Consider the following 14,813-nt stretch of genomic DNA (forward strand, 5'->3'; position numbering starts at 1 on the left):
AAGAATACATTATGACCCTTGCCATCTTGAAAGAAACCTCATCAAGCTCAAATGTGGTCCCTGAGCAATCGGGGTCGGATGGTCAGTGTGCAGCCTGGTCTGCAATACCCCCTGTGTTACGTGAAGGCGCCACACTCCACTAACAGTGGTTTATCAAGACTTCTCATTATTTTGTGACACCGACTCGTCCGTCACCTGACTCATCTGAACAAACTGTTTGGATTCATGACGATCCGTTAAGTGGGAAGACGTAAACTCATATTGACCCCCACAAGACCAAGATTAACAGAACCTGCAGTACTTGGTAATGAACCAATAACCTTAGCTAGCTACTTAGTAGTGCTGTGATCTGATCCACCAGCTAACGTTACTGCTCCGTGGTCGTCTTCTTGGTATTATTGTCTTGAAGCAAAAATAGTTTTACGCCGCCTAAACGTGTGTTGATTTGCTTGTAAATTACCATCAGTGGCGCTAGCTAGTAGTATTAACTAGCCACAGTAGCTGTGTTAGCTTTGTAAAACAGGCCTCTTTTCGTGCAAATCTGTATCACGTTTGCGTGATTTTAGATAAGCTAACTAGCTAGCCATGTTAGCCACACGAATATTGGCTACCGACTTTGAATTAGTAGGCTAGTTACTTTTTTTTAGCTAACTAGCAACATTTAGCCAGCTAGCTAACTACTGTGTAAATTGCGTGGGTATTTAGCTAGCTAGCTATAAACTGGCGCTTCAAATTAATAGTTTTTAAAATGTCCTAACTAACGTTAACTAAGAAGCCAGTGCAGTGTGAAAGTTAGGAAAAGAAACGAACGTTAGCTAGCTAGCTCCGATAATCTGTGGCGCAAACTACAGTATTGGCTCTGGCCAGCGGTACTAGCCATTCAAAGTGATGCTAGCTAGCGTTAGCTAAAATAGCTAGATAAAAATATGTAATTCCAAGTCAACTTTATTATCCATACGACTAGTCGTGTGGCGACACATTTAGGCATGGTAGCTCGGAAACGTTAGTAGCTAAGTCAGTCATGTAGATATTAAAACGCTGTTAATTTTATTTCCAGGTTTTCACCGGGGCATTTAATTGTTCCCTGGGAGGTGTTTGACTCTGACATTTGCCTTGTGTGGCTCAGCTTTGGTCTGATTTGTTTGTGCTTTGGCTGGGGTGAAGAACGCCGATGGCTCTCATGGATAAGCATAAAGTCAAGCGACAGAGACTTGACCGCATTTGTGAAGGTCAGTATTAACGTACTTTTCCCCAATTATCATGTTAGGGACTGACAATGCACGTGTACAAACTTTTGTAGTTAACAGCTGGCTATCTAAGGATTCTTGGACATTTTCATATTTTCTCCAATGTAGAATTGGAAATGACAAACATTGGTCCGATGGACCGTAGACATACATAGGTGATGGACACCATATATCTGTGCTTGACTTCATTATGTCAGACAGTGCCATATAGCGCCATACGACCAAAGATATTTATAACTAATCCCCTTCTGTCCCTGATACAATTATGGCTGACCCTGTAAAACAACACATTTCATTGCAACTACCCAGTGTATGTGACAACACTTCAAAGTGTTATACTCCTGTCTAATCTGTGTTGGGAAGGGTTGTAAAATAACGGAATCAAGATCTAATTCCATAAACAGCAAAAGAGGGAGGGTGCCTGTGGACCTACTTACTTCCTGTTGCCTTTGTCAAGTCATTACTGGCAGTTTAGATTACATTGATAACAAACAGGAGGCTGTATCGTATATGTTTGTATGCAGTGCATTGCACTATTTTCCTTGCATCACACACCTGCTTCTAGGACAGTCTTGACTTTGGCTCATGCCACTGTCAAATCTTGTGCCTCCATAATAATAATAATTTATTAAACTTCTATAATGTACATTTGCATTTACATTTGAGTCATTTAGCAGACGCTCTTATCCAGAGCGACTTACAGTAGTGAATGCATACATTTCATACATTTTTTTCCCCCGTACTGGTCCCCCGTGGGAATCGAACCCACAACCCTGGCGTTGCAAACACCATGCTCTACCAACTGAGCCATGTATGTAGTTGTTATTTCTACGGTTAATGTGCTACCTACAGATTTCTGCTGATACACCAGTCACTTAAGGGCACTCACATATGCAGTCAAAAATACTGCCGTATTAACACAATTGTATTTATTTCTATGGCTATCCGTTGGTGCCAGTGTTCTCTCGCCGCTGGATAGGTAGAGTGCAAATGGGCATTTAAAAAACTAAAATATTACCATGTAACTGAACAGAGCTCTCTACTTTCAGTGGTGGAACTGTCAGGAATGTGATTTGTGAAAGGCACATTTGTTCCAGTTGCACTTATATACGCTTAAAGTCATTTGAGTTACCTAGATATAATAAAATAATTACAAATTGCTCGGTGCTTTGTCCAGTGTCCAAAGGATACTGGCAGAGAGTGGCTGTGGATTAGGATTTTTAGAATTTTCCCATTTGACGAAGTTGACCTCTTGGTTTATAATTGTGGAACTAGTTGTGATATCAATGTGAATGGCCATTCAGCTCTTCCTGACAGTTATTTGACTAAACTTGTATTGCGCAGTGAGGTCACCTTTCTGAGATTGAAATAGTTATTTTTTTATCTTAACTGACTTGCCTAGTTAAAAACAAATTCTTATTTTCAATGTTAACCCTAGTGGGTTAACTGCCTTGCTCAGGGGCAGAAGACAGAATTTTACCTTGTCAGCTCAGGGATTCGATCTTGCAACCTTTCGGTTACTAGTCCAACGCTCTAACCACTAGGCTACCTGCCGCACCACTGTACTGGTATTGATGATGAATGCATTTGTTTGGTTGTGACATGTGTTCAAACCCCAGGTCTGCTGTGGCAGGAATACAGTCTCTGTTACAGTGGTGCAGGTGACTGTTGGGTTTGCTGCGGAGGTCCCACAATAGCCTCATCTTCCATAATGAGCATCCACCTGAATAATATCCACAGAAATATTTTTGGGATAGTAGGATTTTTACTTGACAGGGATGATTGTAATCCTGTACTCATGTTTATTTAATTGGCTATGTTTTTTTATTTTTTATTCCACAATAGCTTTTAGCTTTTTATGCACTATTTAATATGAATCTAGTATCAAGTATTAGCCTATACAGTCAGTTCCGTAGCTACTGTTGACCAGTCAAATCAATGTTGCACGAGTGGCCTTTTGAGCATTTTACAATTTCATTCATTTGTTAGATTAGTGAATTAGTACATGCTTGATGAATTTGATCTACTAAAAATGTTTTATTTGAATAGACTGGCCATAATCATTTACCTTTCCTTGTTTTTCCAGCGAGCAATGTACCACACTGGCTCACATTTCTCTTTAAAAAAATAACATGGAAATTGCCTCTACTGCACACTACCCAACCTAGCCTCTCAATGCTAATAAGCTTAGTTTTGATTGGCTATGGCTGAATTGTTCCTCCCTCTGATTGGAGCAAGGGGTAGGTTGAAGGAGGAGAGTTTGCCTGGGATTGTGCCAAGCGAAAGCATTCTGACAGTAACTGTAAGTGGAGAAGGAGAAGAAGAAAGGCTGGTCAACTGCAGCATGCAAGGTTAGGATGATGAATGTCTTTTGTTTTCTTACAGTGCGATAGCGGGAGGGAGGGAGGGAAGGAAGGAAGGAAGGAAGGAAAGGAGGAGGAGGAGGTGGGCTTAGATCGATAGGACAGAGGAGTACAAATCTGCTATTTTGTTTTGTATGATTTATATAGGTGATTCGCCATCCCGGTGCATTTTTGTCCTTGGTCTTTTATAGTATTGTGAGAGTGCTCTGGAGCCTGTGTGGCAGGGGGCAGGGTGGGGTACTGCAGCATTATCCCCCACCTCTCCCTGCGAGCTCGCTTACCCACAGAGTGGCAGGCGGACGGGGAGAATGAATGAGCGCTGAATGAATAGCATTGTGTGCATGGCCCTGCTGCTGGTCGGACCAGGCTTTACACACACACACACACACACACACACACACACACACACACACACACACACACACGGTCACACAGTCACATGGTCATACACTCTGCCAGACCATATGGTGCATGTGTGTTGCCAGCTCCGCTCTCTTTCCCTGTCGAATGTGCCTTTCTCTCCTTAGGTTAATTTGAATTCATGTCTTCGTCTTTTTGTCCAGAAAGAAGTAGGTCATTTTTGTAGGTTTGTTGAACACTCCTTTTGTTATGCAGTGTGTTTTCTAATTCTGCTCCAATCCCCTGTGAAGATTTGTCAGGCTAGCTCCTCATTACTGCTATGTTTTTCATGTTCTGGATCAGATTAGAATGAGCCAAAAAGCAATTTCTTTGTCCATAACTTGTCTTTTTTTAAAGATGAATGAAGGAATCTTTTGGATGACAGAGCACTAAGCTGTACTATATATGTGTGTGTAGATAGATAGAGATATCTCTATTGACAGTCTCAATGAGTGGTGTGGTCTGTGTGTGTAGTGCTGTTGCTTTGAGGATTGAATTCTCATGTTCATCTCTCTTATTAAGTGCCATCAATGTCTCTAGGCTGCTCTATGGTGATCCTTAGCTCTGAAGAAATCTTAGGTCCACATAAGGCCCGTTGTGTGCCTTTTATAAACATTCTGTTAGGGTCATGTGACACTCTCTCTCTTTAGTTGATACACTTGCCACACTTTGTATTGTCCGGTTGGGCTACTGTCCATTCACTGTTGCCCAATTTTAGATTGTTGGTGCCACTGTCAATACAACACATTATTAAGATTGAAAAAGTCCATACATCAATGTGTTAATTGCTAAACGCATGCAATCTCTCATAGTTCTTGGGGCAGGGTAAACTAACTTGTTTTTTTGTTGTTGGCTAAGGTAATGTTATCTCTTATAAATGAGCTTGTTCGTTTAGGCTCTTTGTGTTTTCAGCGGTCACTACTTGGGACTCTGGCAAGATTTTAGAATTGCACTATTGGAGTGGGTTGGCATTCTCTGCCCTTCAAGAAATAATACTGCCCTTCAAGAAATAATACTGCCCTTCAAGTAATAATAATTTGGTGGGTGCATGTATTTGTGCTATTTCACAAATGCAATAGTACAAGTGGCTCTGCGGGCAAAGGCACTGCATCTCAGTGCTAGAGGTGTCACTATAGACCCTGGTTTGATTTCAGGCTGAACTTACGGTGAACTTGCAAAGTCTACTCAAGACTGGGCTCTTGGTTATAACAGGTGATGAAATTATACAATGTATCACATCGCTTGCTCCTCATACAAAAAAAGATTGCAGTTAGAATGCAGTATAACTTCAGCATGGTGCAAATACTGCGTCCATAATAAGTTATTTCTACCGCAGTAAGTTTGCAGTACATTGCAGTTATTTTGCAATTACTTCGTTTAAAATATCACAGTTGATTGCAGTTACTGCACTTTTTTTTTACTGCAGTTTCAAATCTGCAATATTTTGTAAGGTTATGCACGTTGCTCCAATGTAACAAATGTGAACATCTAACACATCTAAGGATCCCGAGTGGCACAGTGGTCTAAGGCACTGCATCTCAGTGCTAGAGACGTCACTACAGACTCTGGTTCGATCCCGGGCTCTACTATGTTTTTGCCTCTGCTTAGCTCTATTCAGTTTCTTTTTATCCTAAAAAACTATCTAGCCCTTGCCAATGACAAACATACCTATAACCTGATGCAGCCACCACCATGCTTGATACTCAGTCATGTGTTGTTTGATTTGCCCCAAACATAACACTATGTATTCAGAACAGTGAAGTTAATTTCTTTGCCACATTTTTTCAGTTGTGCCTTATTGCAAACAGAATGCTTGTTTTAGAATATGTTTTATTCTGTACATGCCTCCTTTTCTCTCTGTCATTTAGGTTAGTATTGTGTACAATGTTGTTGATCCATCCTCTGTTTTCTCCTATCACAGCCATTAAACACTGTAACTGTTTTAAAGTCACCATTGGCCACATGATCGGTTTCCTTCCTCTCTGGCGACTGAGTTAGGAAGGAGGCCTGTATCTTTGTAGTGATATTGATACACCATCCATAGTGTAATTAATAACGTCACCATGCTCAAAGGGATATTCTACATCAGCTTAAAAAAAATAAAAAATCTAATCTACCATTAGGTGCCCATCTTTGTGGCATTGGAAAACCTCCCTGGTCTTTGTTTGAAATTCACTGCTCGACTGAGGGACCTTACAATTATCTGTATGTGTCGGGAACAGAGATGAATTAGTCATTCAAAAATCATGTTAAACCCTATTAATGCACACAGAGTGAGTCCATGGAACTTATTATGTGATTTGTTAATCCATTTTTACTCCTGAACTTATTTAGGCTTGCCATAACAAAGGGGTTGAATACTTATTTCAGCTTTTAATTTTAAATTAATTTGTAAAAGAATAATCAAAAAACATAATTCCACATTGACATTATGGGGTATTGTGACTCAATCTCAATGTAATTCATTTGAAATTCAGGCTGTAACAAGGGGTGTGAATACTTTCTGAAGGCACTGTATCAATATCACATACATACTGCATTGACAACTGTTAATGCAGTATGTATCTCCCAGCTGTGAGCCATATCTATCTTTGCTAATTTAGGTTTCTCTCTAATTGATGTTTATTTATGAGATGTGTGTGCTTTGTAGTGATAGGGCAGGCTGTGTATTGTTGCAGAAGGGCAGGGCAAATGAAGGTTATCATAACTCAAAAGAAGCCTGTGCCTCCAACCCCACCCTTCTGCTGGAGGAGTCTGCCCTGTTATGGGGGTCGGAGGTGTCTGCCCTGTTATGGGGGTCGGAGGTGTCTGCCCTGTTATGGGGGTCGGAGGTGTCTGCCCTGTTATGGGGGTCGGAGGAGTCTGCCCTGTTATGGGGGTCGGAGGAGTCTGCCCTGTTATGGGGGTCGGAGGAGTCTGCCCTGTTATGGGGGTCGGAGGAGTCTGCCCTGTTATGGGGGTCGGAGGAGTCTGCCCTGTTATGGGGGTCGGAGGAGTCTGCCCTGTTATGGGGGTCGGAGGAGTCTGCCCTGTTATGGGGGTCGGAGGAGTCTGCCCTGTTGGTTGGGGTTGCATTTATTATGGATCCCCATTAGCCCCATTAACTCTTCCTGGGGTCCAGCAAAATTAAATCAGTTTATACAATTTTAAAACATTAAAATACATTCACAGATTTCACAACACACTGTGTGCCCTCAGGCCCCTACTCCACCACTACCACATATCTACAGTACTAAATCCATGTGTAGTGCGTACGTTGTCGTGTTTGTGTTGCTTCCATAAGGTGTGTATTTTTTTATATATATATATTTTGTTGTCTGATTCTACTGCTTGTATCAGTTACTTGATGTGGAATAGGGTTCCATGTAGTCATGGCTCTACGTAGTACTGTGGCTTCCCATTGTCTATTCTTGACTTGGACTGTGAGGAGTCCAAAACCTCTTGTGGCATGTCTTGTGGGGTATGCATGGGTGTTCAACATGTCAGTACCTCTCATAAATACAAGTAGTGATGAAGTCAATCTCTACTCCACTTTCAGCCAGGAGAGATTGACATGCATATTATTAATATTAGCTCTCTGTGTACATCCAAGGGCCAGCCGTGCTGCTCTGTTCTGAGCCAATTGTAATTTTCCTAAGTCCCTCTTTGTGGCACCTGACCACATGACTGAACAGTAGTCAAGGTGCGACAAAACTAGGGCCTGTTGTACCTGCCTTGTTGATAGTGCTGTTAAGGCAGAGCAACGCTCTATTATGGACAGACTTCTCCTGACTGGGGCAGCAGTCTAAGGCACTGCATCTCAGTGCTAGAGGTGTCACTACAGACTACAGACCCTGGTTTGATCCTTGGTTCGATTCCGGGCTGTATCACGACCGGCCGTGATCGGGAGACCCGTAGGGTGGCACACAATTGGCCCAGCATCGTCCGGGTTAGGGGAGGGTTTGGCTGGGGTAGGCCGTCACGAGATTCCTCCAAAGGTCTCCCAGGACCAGTTGAAAAAATGTATGGAAGTATATATGGAGGCTGTTTAGTGCCAAAAATAAAGGGTTAAATACATGTAAAAAAAACAACATGTTTCCTGTTTTTTCTTATCTCTGTTATAGGACAGACACACCAGAACAAACTTCCTTTATTTATTTTTGGGGGGGGGGACTGTTGTATGTAGTGAATCTGTTATTCAGTGTGTTTGTATGGGCTATTACCTTAGCCCCATCTGACTGTCTTTTTAATAGGCTATTTGTAATATTTTTTTAATGTTTTTATTTTTTATACTGGAAGTTTGATACAATTCCATTTATATGACAGTTAGACTGACTACATGATCACATTTCTCTAACTGTCATACAATTCAATCAGATAGAGCAGTGTGATCATGTAGAGCAGTGTGATCATGTAGAGCAGTCTATCTGATTCATCAGTTAGAAAGGACCCAAGTGATACACCCTGGATAAAGATCCAAAGAGTGTGTTTTTTTAAGTCTTGTCCATTTTATGTTGATTTGTATAGGCATTCGCCCCCCGATTTTGAATGGGCCGATGCACCCGCGCCCCCTAGTGGCACTGTTGGATGGTCGCGACTGCACCGTGGAGATGCCTGTCCTGAAGGACGTGGCCACGGTGGCCTTCTGTGATGCCCAGTCCACCCAGGAGATCCACGAGAAGGTAATCAACCTCTAACTATCTGGTTCTCCCCTAAGTCTGCACTTTTTAGCGAGGGAAATGTCTGCATCGTGAACACGTCTGCTATATTTCCAACTCGATAGAGTTAGGGAAAGTCTCTGCTCTTTTATTGCAATGGTAGAATAAGGATATCGATTGAATAGCCTCTTCTGAACACTCACCAGTAATGGGGGGGGGGAAAAGATCGATAGTTACATATAATTTTTTACGATATCGTATCGTTTTGACTATCACTATATTATTTTTGAGCCATTTGGCTGTACTTGCACCAACACTCCAGTATTTTTCCTTCTGTAGCTTGTTTTCCATCTTTTTAAATAGGGAGCCAATTTGTTTTAAGCACTTTTATTTCCATGACTGATCAAAACTTGTTTTCTCATGTCTCTCTCTTGTCCCTCTGCAGCAGACATATAGTGAGCAATATGTTTGGAACATAAAATCACAGTATCGAACCACACTATACACATGGAATCACACTATACACATGGAATCACACTATACACATGGAATCACACTATACACATGGAATCGCGCACTATACACATGGAATCGCGCACTATACACATGGAATCGCGCACTATACATATGGAATCGCGCACTATACATATGGAATCGCGCACTATACATATGGAATCGCGCACTATACATATGGAATCGCTCTACATACAGTTGAAGTCGGAGGTTTACATACATTTAGGTTGGAGTCATTAAAACTCGTTTTTCAACCACTCCACAAATTTCTTGTTACCAAACTATAGTTTTGGCAAGTCGGTTAGGACATCTACTTTGTGCATGACACAAGTAATTTTTCCACCAATTGTTTACAGATAGATTATTTCACATATAATTCACTGTATCACAATTCCAGTGGGTCAGAAGTTTACATACACTAAGTTGACTGTGTCTTTAAACAGCTTGGGAAATTCCAGAAAATTGTCATGACTTTAGAAGCTTCTGATAGGCTAATTAACATCATTTGAGTCAATTGGAAGTGTACCTGTGGATGTATTTCAAGGCCTACCTTCAAACTCAGTGACTCTTTGCTTGACATCATGGGAAAATCAAAAGAAATCAGCCAAGACCTCAGAAAAAAAATTGTAGACCTCCACAAGTCTGCTTCATCCTTGGGAGCAATTTCCAAACGCTTGAAGGTACTGCGTTCATCTGTACAAACAATAGTACGCAAGTATAAACACCATGGAACCACTCAGCCGTCATACCGCTCAGGAAGAAGACGTGTTCTGTCTCCTAGAGATGAACGTACTTTGGTTCGAAAAGTACAAATCAATCCCAGAACAACAGCAAAGGACCTTGTGAAGATGCTGGAGGAAACGGGTACAAAAGTATCTATATCCACAGTAAAACAAGTCCTGTATCGACATAACCTGAAAGGACGCTCAGTAAGGAAGAAGCCACTGCTCCAAAACCGCCATAAAAAAGCCAGACTATGGTTTGCAACTGCACATGGGGACAAAGATTGTACTTTTTGGAGAAATGTCCTCTGGTCTGATGAAATAAAAATAGAGCTGTTTGGCCATAATGACCATCGTTATGTTTGGAGGAAAAGGGGGGAGGCTTGCAAGCCGTAGGATACCATCCCAATCGTGAAGCACTGGGGTGGCAGCATCATGTTGTGGGGGTGCTTTGCTGCAGGAGGGACTGGTGCACTTCTCAAAATAGATGGCATCATGAGGATGGAAAATTATGTGGAAATATTGAAGCAACATCTCAAGATATCAGTCAGGAAGTTAAAGCTTGGTTGCAAATGGGTCTTCCAAATGGACAATGATCCCGAGCACACTTCCAAAGTTGTGGCAGAATGGCTTACGGACAACAAAGTCAAAGTATTGGAGTGGCCATCACAAAGCTCCGACCTCAATCCTATAGAAAATTTGTGGGCAGAACTGAAAAAGCGTGTGCGAGCAAGGAGGCCTACAAACCTGATTCAGTTACACCAGCTCTGTCAGGAGGAATGGGCCAAAATTCACCCAACTTATTGTGGGAAGCTTGTAGATGGCTACCTGAAACGTTTGACCCAAGTTAAACAAAAGGCAATGCTACCAAATACTAATTGAGTGCATGTACACTTCTGACCCACTGGGAATGTGATGAAAGAAATAAAAGCTGAAATGAATCATTCTCTCTGCTATTATTCTGACATTTCACATTCTTAAAATAAAGTGGTGATCCTAACTGACCTAAGACAGGGAATTTTTACTAAGATTAAATGTCAGGAATTGTGAAAAACTGAGTTTAAATATATTTGGCTAAGGTGTATGTAAACTTCTGACTTCCTGTATAGAATCGTGGACTCTACATATAGAATCACTCTACATATAGAATCGGCACAAGTATCGTGAGGTTCCCTGGCAATTCCCAGCCCTACTACTTACCCATTCTCTCCCTGTTGCTTCAGGTGCTGAATGAAGCAGTTGGCGCCCTGATGTACCACACCATCACTCTCTCGCGGGACGACCTCGACAAGTTCAAGGGCCTGCGGATCATTGTGCGAATAGGCAGTGGCTTTGACAACGTGGACATCAAGGCCGCGGCTGAACTAGGTTGGCTACTGGATCATTACTTCGCTTCACCTCCTTCTTTCTCCTACCCCTCCAGTCGACCCGTTACACTCCTCCAGTCGACCCGTTACACTCCTCCAGTCGACCCGTTACACCCCTCCAGTCGACCCGTTACACCCCTCCAGTCGACCCGTCTATCCACCTTAATATGTATGAGAACTAACCACTGTCTCCTTTGTGCTCTGTCCCCCTCAGGTATAGCTGTGTGTAATGTGCCTGCCACGTCAGTGGAGGAGACAGCGGACACCTCCATGTGTCTGATCCTGAACCTTTACCGCCGCGTCACCTGGATGCACCAGGCTATGAGAGAGGGCACCAGGGCTTCCAGCGTGGAGCAGATCAGGGAGGTGGCCAGCGGCGCTGCCCGCATCCGGGGAGAGACGCTGGGCATCATCGGCCTGGGTGAGGAGGGAAATGGATCTTGTCTTAGCAAGGGCTCTCTGCAAGTGTAGTCACAAAGGATGTTGTACATTGAAAACATTAAGGACACCTGTTCTTTCCATGACAGACTGACCATGTGAATCCAATTCTCCATGTCACTTGTTAAATTATTTTCAATCGGTGTAGATGAAGGGGTGGAGACAGGTTAAAGAAGGATTTTTAAGCCTTGAGACAATTGAAACATGGATTGTGTGTGTGTGTGTGCCATTTAAGAGGGTGAATGTGCAAGACAAAAGATTTAAGTGCTTTTGAAAAGGGTATGGTAGTAGGTGCCAGGCGCACAGGTTTATTTCAAGAACTGCAACGCTGCTGAGTTTTTCACGTTGAACAGTTTTTATTGTAATTATTATGGGTGGCCCCACAGGTCATTTCAATGTATATTTAATGCAAATCATTTTAGTTTTCTCAGAGTTAGTAAGCGGTTTCTCTCTCCGCTATTCCATCCTCCAGTCTGAGCATACAGTGTGTTTGTTCCGCAGGGCGAGTGGGCCAGGCTGTAGCACTGCGGGCCAAGGCCTTTGGCTTCAGTGTGATATTCTACGACCCCTACCTGCCAGACGGAGTGGAACGCTCTCTGGGTCTGCAGAGAATGGCCACCCTGCAGGACCTGCTCATCCACTCTGACTGTGTGTCACTGCACTGCAGCCTCAACGAGCACAACCATCACCTCATCAACGACTTCACCATTAAACAGGTATAAGACACACACACAGGTGTGTGCCACCCACAACACCCCCATTATCAATGATTTCACTCTCAAACTCAATGAACAAGTCACCCCTCATAACCTCAAGTCTTGAGTGTATCTCCGTTCTCCCCAATAATGAGATCATGTGTTTTGGTTATTGTTGTCTGCATGGCTTGCTTTGTGATATCTAACCCATTCCCTCTGACTGTGATCTCTGTGCAGATGCGCCAGGGGGCATTTTTGGTGAACACGGCGCGAGGGGGCCTGGTGGATGAGAAGGCCCTGGCCCAGGCACTGAAAGAGGGCAGGATACGGGGTGCGGCCTTGGACGTACATGAGACGGAGCCCTTCAGGTCAGCTTCCTCCCAGCCTCCTCCTCCAACAACTTATAGCCCAGCCATTTAAGACTTGAAAACAATAACTGTTTTAAAAGTTGTGATTCTCTGTATAAACACCACTTTGTACACTCTCTTAAATCTGTTTATCTCTCCAGCTTCTCTCAGGGCCCACTGAAGGACGCTCCCAATCTGATTTGCACCCCCCACACATCCTGGTACAGTGAGCAGGCATCCCTTGAGGCTCGGGAGGAGGCAGCTAGAGAAGTGCGCCGGGCCATCACAGGTATTCACTTATGCAAGAATATTTATAGGCACAAATACACCAGGTGCGCAGAGTGAACAACCGTCTAGCCATGTGATACTTGGCACAGTAGTCTTTACCATTGTGGTGATATAGTTTGTATTACAGCACAAAGAACCTTTTCAAGAGTTGTCATTGATCATTTGATCAGTTAGCTTCACTGTTGTGATGGTTTTCCCGACAGGCCGCATCCCTGACAGTTTGAAGAACTGTGTGAACAAGGAGTATCTGATGGCAACACCCCAGTGGCCTGGTGTGGACCATGGGGCCGTGCACTCAGAACAGAACGGAGCTGCAGCTTACAGGTACAACTAGACTTAAGCACATGTAGGTAATATATAAATGATCGTATGACAACTCCAGGTATTGATTTGAATCTGGCTTGTGTTCTATGACCTTAGAAAGCTGTTTTAATTCTTGTGTCTCAACCCCTCATCCACAGGTTCCCTACTGGTCTAGTGGGAGTGACAGCAGGAGGCCTGACAGGGGCAGGCGCTGCAGTGGAGGGAATTGTTGCAGGAAACCTGGCTATGGCACATGGGATTGCCCCCATGTCCCGACCCCCCCACACCCCATCGCCGGGGCAACCCTCTAAAGCAGAAACGGACAGAGACATGCCAACGGACCAGTAGCCCCCCACCCCCCAACTGTCCCCAATCCCCCTCTTGTCCACAACATTCCGTCGTCACCCTTCATGTTCATTCAAGCTTATAGACACTGGTATTGAGGTCCATTCTGACCTGGCTTTTGTCCCGTCCTACAGAACAAATTCCTTCAGGAGGGACAGAATCCTCCACTCCCTCCACACATCCTGTTTTCTCTCATCCAGAATGCAATAAGTGGATTACTCAAGGATTTATTTTTTATTTTATTTTTCCCCCATTTTGCTTTTAAACCCCTCTGTGTCTGACGTTCATGTGGCTCAGTGGTTTTGTAAATTAGTCCTTCGTGGAGACCTGTTCCAATATTTTTCCTGTGTTTTATGCTTTTGTTATCTCATTTGCTGTTTGACATGCTATAAAGTGAGGCATAAGTCTGGAACGGTATTGAAGATTAAAAACAAAAATCCCCCCACTACTATTTGTTCACAAACCTTACAAAGGATTTTCTAATGTCGGACTCTACATTTAGTCATCACAATAAGTGTGGCTCTTTTTTTATTTTATTTTATTTTTTCTCCACTTTTTTAATTTTTTTTAGCTTTTTGACATAAATTGAATAATATCACATTATATGCCTCTGCTGATAAAACACAGAAATATGTACAGTATATTTCTGTGTCAAGACCACCACATACAGTCGTGGCCAAAAGTTTTGAGAATGACACAAATATTAATTTTCACAGTTTGCTGCTTCAGTGTCTTTAGATATTTTTGTCAGATGTTACTATGGAATACTGAAGTATAATTACAAGCATTTCAAAAGTGTCAGGCTTTTATTGACAATTACATGAAGTTGATGCAAAGAGTCAAAATTTGCAGTGTTGACCCTTCTTTTTCAAGACCTCTGCAATCCGCCCTGGCATGCTGTCAATTAACTTCTGGGCCACATCCTGACTGATGGCAGCCCATTCTTGCATAATCAATGCTTGGAGTTTGTCAGAATTTGTGGATTTTTGTTTGTCCACCTACCTCTTGAGGATTGACCACAAGTTCTCAATGGGATTAAGGTTTGGGGAGTTTCTTGGCCATGGACCCAAAATATCAATGTTTTGTTCCCCGAGCCACTTAGTTATCACTTTTGCCTTATGGCAAGGTGCTCCATCATGCTGGAAAAGG

General features: G+C 42.9%; 1 protein-coding gene across 3 annotated transcripts; it reads left to right on the forward strand.

Moving 5' to 3' along the window:
• The first annotated feature begins 29 nt into the window (after positions 1-29).
• LOC106603903 (C-terminal-binding protein 1) lies at positions 30-14,351 on the forward strand. 3 transcript variants are annotated; one of them, XM_014198123.2, is made up of 11 exons: positions 30-304; positions 1,058-1,229; positions 3,482-3,598; positions 8,516-8,670; positions 11,105-11,249; positions 11,463-11,669; positions 12,188-12,402; positions 12,619-12,749; positions 12,890-13,017; positions 13,220-13,340; positions 13,478-14,351. In XM_014198123.2, exons 2-11 carry the CDS (start codon positions 1,172-1,174, stop codon positions 13,665-13,667), a joined length of 1,467 nt encoding a protein of 488 aa, XP_014053598.1. In that variant the 5' UTR covers positions 30-304; positions 1,058-1,171; the 3' UTR covers positions 13,668-14,351. The 3 variants fall into 3 exon arrangements, with proteins under 3 accessions (XP_014053598.1, XP_014053599.1, XP_045573334.1); XM_014198124.2 differs by lacking the exon at positions 3,482-3,598; XM_045717378.1 differs by lacking the exon at positions 30-304 and having other exon boundaries at positions 3,492-3,598.
• Positions 14,352-14,813: the final 462 nt, after the last annotated feature.

The sequence above is a fragment of the Salmo salar genome, chromosome ssa04, assembly GCF_905237065.1.
Source record: "Salmo salar chromosome ssa04, Ssal_v3.1, whole genome shotgun sequence".
Taxonomy (NCBI): Eukaryota; Metazoa; Chordata; class Actinopteri; order Salmoniformes; family Salmonidae; genus Salmo; species Salmo salar.